Source organism: Bos taurus, chromosome 17 (assembly GCF_002263795.3).
Source record: "Bos taurus isolate L1 Dominette 01449 registration number 42190680 breed Hereford chromosome 17, ARS-UCD2.0, whole genome shotgun sequence".
Classification (NCBI taxonomy): Eukaryota; Metazoa; Chordata; class Mammalia; order Artiodactyla; family Bovidae; genus Bos; species Bos taurus.
Window position 1 is genome coordinate 53,052,323 of NC_037344.1, and position 14,099 is coordinate 53,066,421.

At 43.1% G+C, this 14,099-nt stretch overlaps 1 protein-coding gene across 15 annotated transcripts in view; it reads left to right on the forward strand.

Annotated features, from left to right (window-relative positions):
* The window catches only part of CLIP1 (CAP-Gly domain containing linker protein 1), a 116,780-nt gene that overhangs the window by 53,408 nt on the left and 49,273 nt on the right, over positions 1 to 14,099 (forward strand). For 8 of the 15 annotated variants that reach the window (XR_009491067.1, XM_059876358.1, XM_059876355.1 and 5 more), the window contains exons 6-11: positions 616 to 813; positions 1,669 to 1,772; positions 3,775 to 3,835; positions 5,271 to 5,303; positions 8,868 to 8,972; positions 12,608 to 13,552. Coding sequence is in view for 14 of the 15 variants with exons in the window: in XM_059876358.1 (XP_059732341.1) it covers positions 616 to 813; positions 1,669 to 1,772; positions 3,775 to 3,835; positions 5,271 to 5,303; positions 8,868 to 8,972; positions 12,608 to 13,552 (1,446 nt within the window). In the remaining variant the exon portion in view is untranslated. The remainder of the gene's footprint in view (positions 1 to 615; positions 814 to 1,668; positions 1,773 to 3,774; positions 3,836 to 5,270; positions 5,304 to 8,867; positions 8,973 to 12,607; positions 13,553 to 14,099) is intronic. The other 7 variants (XM_059876362.1, XM_059876364.1, XM_005217892.5 and 4 more) reach the window with 4 other exon arrangements.

A 14,099-nucleotide genomic window follows, 5' to 3' on the forward strand; every position in this document is an offset into this window, starting at 1 on the left:
TTTCTGGGGACTGGCAATCAGGTCCTCACAGCTGGATCCCTGGGTGAAATCACCTCTGCCTTTCATTCTAGAAGAAAGGTGAAGAAAATCTGACAAAGTTCCAAGTGTGTAAACTATGTAATCAGTTGAAGGAGGTCTGTGATTCCATGGGTGACATCATGGTCACTTAATGGTGTGTAGAAGCTCAAGAAGTTGAAAAAAGTCTCATCCTGAAGTCTAAGGAACAGAAGATTGGCCACACTGTCTTCATGAGAAGATAACTATTCATGAAGTCCAGGTGGAAATGGAGTCTTGAGAAGTTGTGACCTGGGTCCTGCGGGATTTTTCCACCCGGCCCCCTCAGCCCAGCTCAGGGCACCTTTGATTTTGAGCCACGAACACCTTCCTGGTTTTTCTGTGGCCTCTTTACATCGGTGGGTTCTTTGTGACATTGACAGGCTCGAGGCATGCGCCGTCTTGTTTCCACGATGGAAAGCCTTTCCTAAGCCTGGGCAAGCCTGCGAGCCAGGGCAGCGCTTTTACTCTGCGGAGGAGACGCCCGCCCTGCATGCACCACCCTCTCCCTACATCCCTCATAGCATCGCTGCCCTTCACGTCTTTAACTTTCCTTTGCAGTTGACCGAAACCTCCTCCCGTTACGCCAGGAAGATCTCCGGCACCACCGCCCTCCAGGAGGCCCTGAAGGAGAAGCAGCAGCACATTGAGCAGCTGCTGGCCGAACGGGATCTAGAGAGGGCGGAGGTGGCCAAGGCCACGAGCCACGTGGGGGAGATAGAGCAGGAGCTCGCCCTGGCCCGGGACGGACACGACCAGGTGAAGTCTGGCCCTGACCTTGTGGTGGAGATGGTGATGGGTTCTAGGCTGATCTTGTCGCGACGTCGGTGACGGTTTCTAAATTGAGGGAGGAGGCTGGGCAGCATACCTGGTGCTCGGAGCCGGGGAGCTGATCTCGAGTGTGCTGAAATGAGCATAGATGTCTTTGCTGGGCTTGTTTGAAAGCTGTGCCCTGGGTCCCAGTTTGTATCATCATAAAGATGAAGTTCTGTTCTTCTTGAGTTTGCTGCGCTCTTTGGTCTTTACATCCAGGTCTCTTGGCCTGTCTGTTGTCAGATGAGCTTATATACCAGGACCTTAGCAGTGGTTACAACTCCTGTTTTGTAGATTATGCTTTGTATGAGTTTCAGCTTCAAAAAAGATGAGAGTGGAGACGTCCCTGGTGGCCCAGTGGTTAAGACCTTGCCTTCCAATGCTGGGGGTACAGGTTCTATCTTTTGTTGGGGAGCTGAGATCCTACTTGTGACCAAAAAAAAAAAAAACAAAACACAACCAAAAAACACCAAAGCATAAAACCAATAACACTAGTATTTTAACAAATTCAATAAAGACCTTAAAAATGGTCCACCTTAAAAAATCTTTTAAAAAGAGATGAGAGTTGTTTTAGCATTACCCCCTTTTGCTTTAATGGTGTGGTTTTTCATCATCCGGCTCCCAGAAGTGCTGCCAAGAATAACCTGTTATAAGAGATCATAGAAAGCACTTTAACGTGACAAGGTTTTTGACTAACGCCAACCCACAGTTGTACCACTTAGCTGTAGCTCTTTGGAGGCACGTCTGGGCCAGCATCTGGGTCAGGAGGAGGCCACTCACTGACACCCTTGCCTTTCCCAGCACGTCCTGGAATTGGAGGCCAAGATGGACCAGCTGCGAACGATGGTGGAAGCTGCCGACAGGGAGAAGGTGGAACTTCTCAACCAACTTGAAGAGGAGAAAAGGTGATCCCAAAACCTGCTCTCCTTTTTAAACCACCTTAGGGAGTGCTTTCCCATCCACAGCCTTGTTGGGGTCAAACCCTTGGAACCAGAGGACTGACTGTATGTTCAGTGGAGATGGGATTCCCCATGCTGTGTGAGGAGGGTTTGCTTTGACTTGGCTTTCTTGAGAAGTTTGGAACCAGATAGATGTGCCCTGATGAACTGAGCAGCTGTGTATTGAGTACCAACTGTGCACCAGACATCCTCTAGGGGATGGCCCGAGCCAGTCCATTCAACCCTGGGGCCCACCTCAGCCATTCCTCGAGAGGGGATTTTTTTTTTTTCTGGACCCAGTTACCTGGTATTTATGAAACATTGTCCACGTATCTGATGAAATTATGTGTGTTGGGGAGCAGGGTAGTGACAGAGGGGTCTTGACCTCGAGAAACTCACTGCCTTTAGAGGAAAACACAACTCTCAGTTAGAGAACTATCCAGGGCAGGATGAAATCCAGTGCTCAACTGTGTGAGACAAAGAGAGCAAGCTTGCTTTTCATAGAAGGACTTTTGAGGCCATGAGCGAACAAGCTCTCTGGGAAAGGTGTCTGCGTGAAATCGATTGACTTGTCTCAGGGTTATGGGACATTTGTCCTCAGTTGCACTTAATGCCATCTGCTGTCATTTCTGATCACAGTGATGTAACTCAGGGGTCTCTAGGATGACCAAGTGCTCAGGAAGATCACAAGCACTGGCTGTGGTGGGAGGTATGAGATGGGGGGGTCATACATTCAGTGCTTCACTGAAGAGATGACTAGCCACTGGGGAGGAAGTTCTCCTTGAATCTCATTCATAAAAACGGCTACAAGTGGACAGGACACACTGACAGACCCTTCCAGGCCCCTCTGAAGGCCAAGGCCCCTGTACCACTTGCTTGGGTTTTTATTTTTTATTTTATTTTTTAATTTTATTATTTATTTATTTATTTTTTGCTTGGGTTTTTAAACCAGCTCTTGCTGAGCTGACTTCTGGACAGTAGAAATGTTCCCTCAGCTCTTCAGTAAACTTGAGGGCATCAACCTCAAAATTCTACTGAGTAGAATTTTTTTATTCTAAACTTTGTTAGAAATGCTAGTGAATTTTATTTATTTATTTTTGCACGTAGCTTATGGACTTTGTCCTTCTTTTCACAATCCATAGGGTTGCAAAGTGTTGGCCATGACTGAAGCGACTTAGCGTGATAATGGACTTTGTCCTCCTTTTCTTCCTTCTCGTATACCCAATTTTGTAAAGATTCATAGTGTGGGTGTTACCCAGGTCTTGTAAATCTTCCTAATATCATATTTCATTGACTTTGTGATGGCATTGATCAAAACCCACAGCCCTTATCAGAGATTTTTATGATATGGTTGGGGGGAAAAAGCTTGCATTTTTAGAAGCAAGAAATAGAATCCTTGATCGCCTCTCTCCCAAATTATTCCCAGCCTTTTTCTCCCAGCCTTGGAACAGGTATTCATGTTGTCCTGGGAATCTTTGCATAGGGAGCCTGCTGACCTCACCCTGGAATATCTGATGTGGGTGGTATAAAGACAGACTTGTTTTTTTGCTACTTTCCCCGCTACGTTCTGTTACTGGAAAGCAGAAATTATAGACTTCCCTTCTCATACCTGTCTCTATGGTGATCAGACCTTTTCCTTCCAGGTTGATCTTGTCTTGATTAGATCCATTTCTGGTGGTTGTGACCTGGGGAACCAGTTGATTTTCTCAACTCTTCCCTTTCTGGGATCCATACCTGATTAAAACTTTGGCATTTCCTAAATGGAGAAGAGCTCTCCTCCACTTTGTGGATTTATAAACCAGAGGCTTTAAAATGCATTTCTTCATTTTCTACATCTCTAAGGCATTTCTTTCCATCGTCATCTGCTAAATTCATCAGGACATTGATTTTATATATATAATTTGGGGAATAAGGCAGAGGTGTTCCTTAGTTAGTTTCTTAAGTATTTCGTTTTGATTTTATTCCACAGGAAGGTTGAGGACCTTCAGTTCCGGGTTGAAGAAGAATCGATTACTAAGGGCGATCTTGAGGTAAAACCCCACCAGCCATCTAAAGCTTCTGCGGGTGCGGTATTCAGAAATTTGGATAAAACCACTGTGGCCAGAACAGGCAGCAGAGAGGGTGGCAGGAATCCCCACCTCTGGGCTGTGGGCTATGGCTGAGGGGCTGCCTGCCCTCCAGCCTGTCACTATGCATCTCAACTCTGGTAGCCGGGTAAAATTTTCACTACCCTTTTCTCATGCTTCCAAATTTAAAACCTTGCATTGTAGTCAATCAAGTCATAAATCTGGCAGTGTGTCCTAAGTGAGACTCTACTTATTCTTCCCTTGATCAGAATGGCATTTTAAAGAGCATTTTTTATTTTATCATGATGGTTCAGAACACTCTCAGCTTTCCTTTTCTATTGAGCAGGATAAATCCTTTATAACCCTATAGAAAATAAATATATGTTATGGTAACTGATTTTTTAAAGTATTAGTAATTACCAGAAAAGAAAAAGCAATTTTTATTTCATGGCATACTTTAAATTCAGAGATTTTCCTTTAGCATCAACTTTTCTCATCTCTTAACAGTTATTCAGGACTTCCCAGGAGGCCCAGTAGTAAGGAACACACCTGCAGTGCAGGAGACCCGGGTTCGATCCCTGAGTTGGGAAGATCCCCTGGAGAAGGACATGGGAACCCACTCCAGTGTCCTTGCCTGGGAAATCCCGTGGACAGAGGGGCCTGGTGGGCTGCAGTCCATGGGGTCTCGAAGAGTCAGACATGACTTAGTGACTAAACGACGACAGTGATTCATATGAATTTTTTAATAAGACCCCAGAATTAAATGGCTTTGATGCTTTCAAACCACTGCTAGATGTATGACAAATGCAAATTTAAAAATTTTCAAATTTAGCAGATTTTTGGTACTTTAATCTGTAATATCTTAATAGAAGTTTCTTGTCTGTGCAGTTCTCAGAATACACATTTTTGCTGCCATTGCGATTTTAGAGTCTACTGAATGCCCACCCCATGCTTGAATTTCAAAGCCCTTCCAAATAAGAAGGCTGATTTCTTTTGAAGTAAATGTATCTTTACAATCAACAAAGAGTAAGGGAAACATTTTCTGAGGTCTGCTGTTATAAGGCCCAGAATGTAATGGATTATGAGTAATTTTGACAGCTATCTTCCTCACTCATTTCATATAGAGTCACACTCCTTTAGTTGACTTCTGTGTTGTTCTCATCCATTTAAAAACACCCCAAAACCTCATTAGAAGTTTCATATCATCATCTAATTCATGTCAAATACAGCCTACAATGTTTTGAGGAGGAGCGAGTTAAAATATTGACGTCAGCACTAGATAGGCTAGTATGTCCGGTAAACATGTAATTAATCAAAGTTATGCTGAAACCCTAACACATATTGAAACTCTAGTTGAATGTCTCTTTTGTTGTTAATTTTTTTATTTTTTTACTGATAGCAAAAGAGCCAGATTTCTGAAGATCCTGAGAATGTAAGAGGGCACTTAACTGTATGGATACTTTCCTTGTTAACACAGATTGATTACAGATTAAAATGCTTATTGATACACTCAAATACTAACTGCATAATCTGACCTTGAGATATTGTTCTTAATATTTCTGTGCATGTGGCTTTCAAAGCAGTTACATTTGAATCCTGAAGAAATTGTATGTAATGACTAAGTTCTGTAAACCCATTTGTCTAACACACAGGCACATGTTTGTTCTATAAAGAATTTTGGCAAAAAGACAAGAATTATGTCTGGGGGCCCAACCTACTTCATTTAATTCATAAGGCCTCTAGTTTTAATAGAATTCTTCCAAAATATATGATAGCTGACCGAAACATAAAACATATTAGATGAAGTTGTCACAGAAATTCTGGGGTAAAATTTCCCCAAGTTTCATTTATTCCCATTAGAATAAAGGAACATGAGTCCCAGACTGATTGCCTTTTGTGTGAGCACCTGCTGCTGGCCAATGGCTGCCAGTGCGGCTGACAAGAAATTCGACTTCCAGTTTGTTGGGTCAGTGTTTCCCCTAGTTGGTGAAGCTGGAGGCAAGCATTCTTCAGTGAGGACACTGTGTTTTAAATGTATTATTCTTAAATGCGTAATTGGAGGATAATTGCTTCACAATGTTGTGCTGGTTTCTGCTGTACAACAAGGTGAATCAGCTGTAAGTGTACATATATCCCGTCCCTCTAAATTTATTATTCTTGAAGTGAGATTTTTTTCTAGTAGCAGTGCCACAAGGTATGGAGATGTTTTTTTTTTTTTTTCTTCCTCCCTCTCTTTATTATCAAACACCCAATTCAGGTCTTACCAGAGTGGCTCAGAAGCGTTCTTACCAGAGTACTTAAAAGCATGGCCTCATGGCGCACCCTGCCGGCCAAGATGCCAATTGAAAAAAACCTGAAAGCTTCTTCCTCTTCTGATTGACCACCACAAGAGAAAGAGATTAAAACAAAGGATTTTTCTTCCCAGCAGCTGAAATAGACAACTCAAGACTGAATTTTTTTTTAAAGCCTCCGTTCCAAAGGGTTCCTTTTTGTGCAGCTACTTCAGTGATCTGGGTCTCTTCTCTGCTCCCAAAGTAGGCTCCTTCTGCTGCATCCAGAGTCAGTCTGCATGAGGCCTCCCTCCTGCCTCTCCTGTGCGCTTCTCGCAGAGCTTTGGCTTTCCCTCTCAACTCCCCCACCCTCCATGGCCCCAGGACGCTCCTCTTGGGATACTGTATCCTGGTCTAAGAAAGTAATAATCCTAAAAGCAGGGTGGGCCTATCCAGCCAAGCATTTCTGTGACATACAGGGAAGGACAGGGAGGCAGCTTGCTAGTTCCTTTTGCTGATGGCTGGCCAAGTGCAGTGCAGAGCCCAGATCGTCCGTGGGCACTCTCTCACCAGTCGGGAGACACCCAGAGGATCTCGGAATGGGGAGAAGATCACGTTCAGTGGGTATTTGCTTTTTATCTGGAAGTAGTAGCGACTTTTTGGGCTCCCCTGGTGGCTCAGACAGTAAAGAACCTGCCTGCAATGCGGGAGACCTGGGTTCGATCCCTGAGTCGGGACGATCCCCTGGAGAAGGGAACGTGTACCCACTCTGGTGTTCTTGGGGCTTCCCTGGTGGGAAGTGACCTTTTACCCAGAGGACACTGAACTCTGTGTCAAGAGAAGAAAGGTACTGTTGCCTTTGCTTCTTCCTGTTAATTTTGCACTTCTGTTCTTGCAACTGTGACCCCAATTATTAAAATGTAGATCTGGATGAGATTCTTTTTTTGTGAAAGCAGGTAAATTGAACAGCCTCTGTCTAAGGCACATCTGGGGCTTCCCAGGTGGCACAGTGGTAAAGAATCCACCTGCCAATGCAGGAGATGTGGGTTCGATCCCTGGATCGGGGAGATCCTCTGGAGGAGGCAGTGGCAACCCACTCCAGTATTCTTGCCTGGGAAATACCATGGACAGAGGAGCCTGGTGGGCTACACATTCATAGGGTCACAAACATTGGAACATGACTCAGCAACTGAGCATACACACACAAGGCACATATAGATGAAGGGGACTCTCCAAACAATTAAGTTTCTTATTTTTATTTCATTATTTTGTTGAGTGTATAGACTGAAAGAAGCGAAGAATTTTTACAGAAATTTTTTTGTTTACTTTGAAAATATTCTATGATGGTTTTTTATACCTGGTTCATAAGCAAACTGACCCCTTGAATGCATTGAAATCCTTAGAGTACCCCTGGAGTGAGTAAAGATATTTATAGCATAAAAGATTCTACTTTCTGCTTAAGCTTTGCCCTGCTTTCTGTCACTTTAGGGTTTGTTGTCTTTTCCCTTATATTGTCCAGACAGAGCTATCCAACTAGTTAAAACCACAGAATAACCAGAAACTGCCGGGGGAAGGTCTGTCGACAGGTTTTATCAGTTGATTACATTGCTAACCTCTTCAGTTGGAGAGGTGAGTGGGAAAAGAGGTCCATTCAGACTGATCTAGATGATTTCAAGTTGATTAAGATTCTGCCACACTTAAGACTGTTAGAAAGAGATGGCCCTCTGGGTTCTGCATCAGGTTCCATCAAAATCTGAGGTTTTAAAACATGTGAGGATCTTACTGGCTCTTTTTGCATGGAGTTGAAACTCTTGCCTTTCTGTTGAGTCACCATGTTTCTTAGGTCTGAGCTGAGGCAAAATGATTGTTTAAGGATTAAGAGTATGAGCCCCTTCCCAGTTCCAGCTAAACTTTTCTCCTGCTTTGAGCTCCAGGGATGGAGGCTCTCAAGCATAACTGTCACTGAATTTTCTCTTTTAAATCTAATCCCCTTCCTCTTTTTTTCCTTGTGACACTCTTTGGAAAGCCCACTTTAATGGCTCCTCACCTGTCATGTATGGGAATGTTGCTAAGAATCCCAGATCCTTCTCATTCATCTCAGCCAGCACCACTGGTGTGGTTTCCTTAGCTCCAGTTCCTAGGCTTCCTTTGTTAGGTTTAATACTTGACCCTTGCTCACATCAAATTGTATGCAGAAGTACAGAGATCTGTGCTAGGAACTTACCAACCAGATGTAGACTCATGACATTAATCTTGTCCATATTTGGGTGATGGATGTCCAGTTTGAGGGCCAATCTACTTTTTTAAGTCACTGAGTCAGTTACATACACATTAATGTCAAGTAGCTGTTGCGGGGAGGAGGGAAAATGATAGATTAGAGGAATATTAACTATTCTAATTTGTGCTGATAAACTTCACTTATCAATATAACTTATATTTGGCTGCATGCATCTGACACTTTTCATCTTGCCTCACGTGTTTTCCATGTTTTCTTTCTCAGTAGACTAGCTCATGCCCCCTGCCCACCTCATCCTCTCGTCCATAGTGTTCATCGTCACCCCCCACCTCTCCATCTCAGCCCACCCTCACCCTTCTCCATCACCCTTTCTGTTCACCCTTTGGCGGAAGGTACTGGTGGCTCAGCCTGCATGCCGCGCCCTTCTCCTCCTGTGCTGGCATGTCACGGTGGCACCGTTGTGTTTCTTCCTCTTCCTTTTTACTAACAGACGCAGACCAAACTGGAGCATGCCCGCATTAAGGAGCTTGAACAGAGCCTGCTCTTTGAAAAGACCAAAGCTGACAAACTCCAGAGGGAGTTAGAAGACACTAGGGTAATGGTTTTCACTATTTAACGAAGCTGATCCATGTTTGTGAACGATGGACCCCGCGGGTGACGGGCCCTGCAGTTGGCCTACAGCCCTGACCCAGTGGTTCAACTTGAGTCTGCGGGTCCTGGTACCGCCCAGGTCCTCATGGGTGTAGGCTGATGGGTGGGCCCAGGTGCTTTACGTCGAACCTTTTGTCCAAGGTGAAGATTCATTCCTTTGGTTAATTTGGCCAAAATCATCATCTAAGGTCTGCAGCTATGCAGACTGCATGGACAGCTACAGCTGCATTTGCGGGTCTTTGTATGAATACCAGGAAATAACCTTTCTCCTGTTTGCCACCAGCAGTCAATTGTCCTCTTGTTCTCATATTCCTAGTGGGTTTTCGAAGTAATTTTTTTGTTATTGTTTTACTTTAGCTCTCTTTTTCTGCCTTCTTCCCTGACCTCTTGGGTGAAGAGAATGGAAAACATTGGCTCCTTTTAAAGAGAGTTAAAGATTTTCACCCCAATTTTTTTTTTCCCTTGGCACCTGATCTCTTTGTATTTCTGTTACCCAGTAGGTTAAATTCTCAGTGGTCAGGAGGGAAAAGTGTGTTGGGAACAGAATGACTTCTGCCAACCCCCAGCTCACAGTGTTTGGCCCTAGGAGGCAGTGCATTAGTCATGTGTTCACTTGAAAAATGAAAAAAGTGACATTTCTTTATATATACACTATTCCCAGCACTTTACAAATGTTAACTTAGTCTCACCACAGTCCCACGAGGGAGGTAGTAGCATTGTCCCCATTTTACAGATGAGTGACACTGAGGCACTGAGAGGTTAACTAATATTCCCAGCTCACACAGCTAATAGAGATAGTGGGGCCAGGATTTGCATTTGGGCCATTTGACCCCAAAGTCTGTGCTCTTAACCACTACAGGATGGAGTCTGTCTATTACAGAAGTCGTTTTGTGCTAAAAGATTTAAGAACTAATCTGAGTCACATATAAGAAAACATGTATGTATGTATACCTTTTAAATCCTGAATTTGACTGTCAGTAGCTAAATCACCAAGATCCTTAATTTTAAAATTTCAAAAATTATTGTCTCTAATCAAATTTGGTATCCTGATTTTTTTTCTTTTGAATTATTAGTGTTTGTAAAAAATTCTCTTCTCAAGAAATCATTAATCTAAAAAAATCTAGAAAATCAAGTCATTTTTCTTCTCTAAGTCATAAGTTTTTTATTTTTTAAGAAGAAAGAAAATGTTCTCAGTTGGCCTCAAAACTAAAGATGTCTTCTGTGTATTTGGTAAGGAAAAAAATCCTGGTAATTTGGTGCCAGGCATTTGTTACCTGAGAGTCAGACTTGATCTGGGAAATACAAGGGACTGATAGGGAGACTGAGCCCCTGTGGTGTGGCTGGCTACTGAAGCAAGGGTTTTTGTTTTTGTTTTTTTTAACTTCTGAAGTGCTCTCCTATACAGCTTTGTCAGCAAACAATTTTTTTTTTTTTAATTTTCTGTGGATAAGAAAGCATCCATTCACAGCACGATTTATTCAAGTATTTCAGATTCAAACTGTTGCCTTTCTGTAACAGTCCTGTTGATCCTCACTCTCGGTCTGCCAAGTATGGAACTAACTACTGACCCATATAAATTTCCCATCACCCACATTCCTTTTTGGGAAGTGCTGTAAAATTTCTCTAAGCCAGTAAGCCCAGTTTATAAACAGTGTGCTTGGTGCTGTAGAGACATTAGCAAGAATAAGAAACAGTAACCTGACTTTTATGGTGGGAAAGGCAGACACAGATAGTTTCGCCCCGGGGCAGATTTGGGGAAATGAAAAATAGAAGTGCTGTGAAAATGCTCCACAATCAAATTATTATTTTCCCTCATTTTTTACTTGGCATTTCCTTAGTTTGACTGTTTTGTTGTGACTGATTAAGAATTAGTGCCCTGTTGGGTTCAATTTATTTGTATTATAGACATCGTAGCAATGGAGTTTAATAATGTACCTTATTTTGTGGTAACAAGCTCTCTGAGTCCTCACCTCCCCACCTCCACCCCAGGAAAAGCTAAGTCAATGAATTACCATCTTTCAAATACCTACAATCCTGAAACACAATTACAGCCAGCTCTGAAATGTCCAGTGACTTGATCATGCAGTCTTGGGAGTCCCAAGTGCTTTATTTTCTTGTTCATGGTCAACCCTTTAGTCTTTATCCACCTCACAGCCTGTGTTTGGGCCAAGGGGCTGAAGGACGCATACATCCATTGCCTCCTGTCCTGTTAAAGGCAGTGAGGGAACGAGCCTTCACCCTGCAGGACATTTGATCTGTGGAATTTGGGACTCACTGATGTCTTGAAATCATTCAAGATCCCCTTCTATTTCCCAGGTTAGCCCAATAAATAATTTTTATGCCCGAAGCTACCATTTCCCACATTTTTTGTGCACCGAACTGATTGTCTATCAGACAACAGAGAGAAATAGCTTCCTAAGAATAAAAGGACGCAGGTTAGGAAGATGGTTTTCCTCATCCTGGGGTACAAGTTTAAATAACAGTAGATTCCCAGGTTCTGTCCCCAAGCTCAGGTAGAATCAGCGTGTGTGGGCCTGCGAACGCACATCCCTGGTGACTCGTGCACACACTAAGGTCAGAGAACCACTGGGTTAGGGCAGCGACACATGTACGCAAGACGGTGAACGATTACAAACTCTAAAAGGGGGAGGGATTCTGTGTAAGATTCTTACGTATCATTGCAGGTAAGTAACCATTTTTTCCTTGTCCTTTCTTAAAAAAAAGTCTAGTCAATTTGTTCTTCTTTATCCACTTGAGGCTTTTTTTCTCCAGTTGTTGTGGTATTCACTGAAGCATTTCCTAGGTAATTTTATGCCAGTGCTACCCAATAGAATTATGACATGAGCCACAGATGTTTTATAATTTAAAAATTTCTGGTACCCACATTAACATGCGTAGGTTAAAAGGAACAGGTGAAATTAATAACATTTTATTTAAACCAATATATCCAAACTATTATCATTTCATCATATAATCAGCATAAGAAATTGTTAACAAGATATGTTCTGTTTTTCCCCAAGTCGTCATTATTTGATGTATATGTGACTCTCACAGCCTCGTTTCAAGTGCTGAGTAGCTGTATGTGGCTCATGGCCGCTAACTGGACAGCACACTTCCGTAAAGTCACTGCCAACAGATAGAGAAGCGTTTATACCCCTTGGGTAGAGTAGGCAAAACAAAGATTCTTCTTCCAGAAGGCAAATATATAAGAACTTTGAAAGGTGCTGTTTATATTAACTAACTATAGTTAATGGGTACTCTTCTTGATTTAAGGTTCTTTAGAGGGAAAAGAGTTATTTGGGGGGTGAGTTAAGCTCAATAAAATTCAGTTTTATTTTCCTTTAGCATCTCAAAATGGTCAAAAGTTTGCCAAAGGCTGTAATTGGACTATATTTTGAATTGGAGTGTCTAGAACCAGGCTTAAGCCACAGTCAGGCCTGGATTGACACATAGACATTCTCGGTGGCTTGACTGGTGCCTGAGATGGGGTAGTCCCTAAAGATCTCCAAGGTTAGAGAAAATCATCAGTGATTCATCCTTTAAATGGTCTCTTCTTTCTCCTTGACTGCTGCTAACTAGGTGGCCACGGTGTCAGAAAAGTCCCGCATCATGGAACTCGAAAAAGACCTCGCATTGCGAGTGCAGGAGGTAGCTGAGCTGCGGAGGCGGCTGGAGTCCAATAAGCCAGCTGGGGATGTGGACATGTCACTGTCCCTCTTGCAAGAGATCAGCGCTTTGCAGGAGAAGTTAGAAGCCACCCATAGTGACCACCAGAAAGAAGTCGCTTCTCTGAAGGAGCATTTTGGAGCCCGGGAAGAAATGCATCAGAAGGAGTTAAAGGTTTTGCAGGCCGCCACAGAGAAGCTTTCCAAAGAGAATGAGTCCCTGAAAAGCAAGCTCGACCACGCCAACAAGGAGAATTCAGACGTGATCGCCCTGTGGAAGTCTAAGCTGGAGACAGCCATCGCGTCCCACCAGCAGGCCATGGAGGAGCTGAAGGTGTCCTTCAGCAAGGGGGTCGGCACCGAGACAGCCGAATTCGCCGAGTTAAAAACGCAGATAGAGAAAATGAGACTGGACTACCAGCAGGAAATAGAAAATCTGCAGAACAAGCAAGACTCAGAAAGGTCTGCTCACACGAAAGAGCTCGAAGCCCTAAGGGCTAAGCTGATGCAGGTCATTAAAGAGAAGGAGAACAGTCTGGAAGCCATCCAGTCGAAGTTGGACAAAGCGGAAGAGCAGCACCTAGTGGAAATGGAGGACACCTTAAACAAACTGCAGGAAGCCGAGCTAAAGGTAAAGGAGCTAGAGGTGCTACAAGCCAAATGCAATGAGCAAACCAAGGTTATTGATCATTTTACATCACAGCTCAAGGCTGCCGAAGAAAAGCTCTCAGACCTTGATGCGCTTCAGAAAGCCAGCTCCGAAGGTAAATTGGAAATCGAGAACCTCAGACAGCAGCTTGAGGCAGCTGAGAAACAGATTAAAAACTTAGAGATTGAAAAGGATGCTGAAAGCAGCAAGGTTTGTAGCAACATCCTCTGTCTTTTTTTTTTCCCTCCATTTCTTATCTTGCGTTGTACCTTATTTTTCAGTTGAGGTCATTCATCCTTCAAACTCCTGACTTAGTTAAAACTGGTGCTGACCTAATTTCCCATATGAGTGGAGTATCTTCTGAGCATCTTGAGTATGGTTTCATCTGAGGAGATTAGAGAAAATAATGACTCAGGGGTGTGGATAGATTCTGGTTTCCTCGTATCAGAATACTTTATTATTGGGTTGGCCAAACAGTTCATTCTTGTCTTTCCATTAACATCTTACGGAAAAACTTGAACTAACTTTTTGACCAACCTGATACTTTATCTCTGGACTTGCTGTGATCTCTTGTTTCAGCTTGATTCCAGTCTATAAACTCTTTTGAAAATAGAGAACTCCCCAAAATGATGGTGTTGAGGTAAATGAATTGAATATATAAGAAGCTTAAAAGATAATCTCATCCTTACCCATTGCCTGTCTGTTGAATCATATGGAAGCTTCCCAGGTGGCTCAGTGGTAAAGAATGCATCTCCCA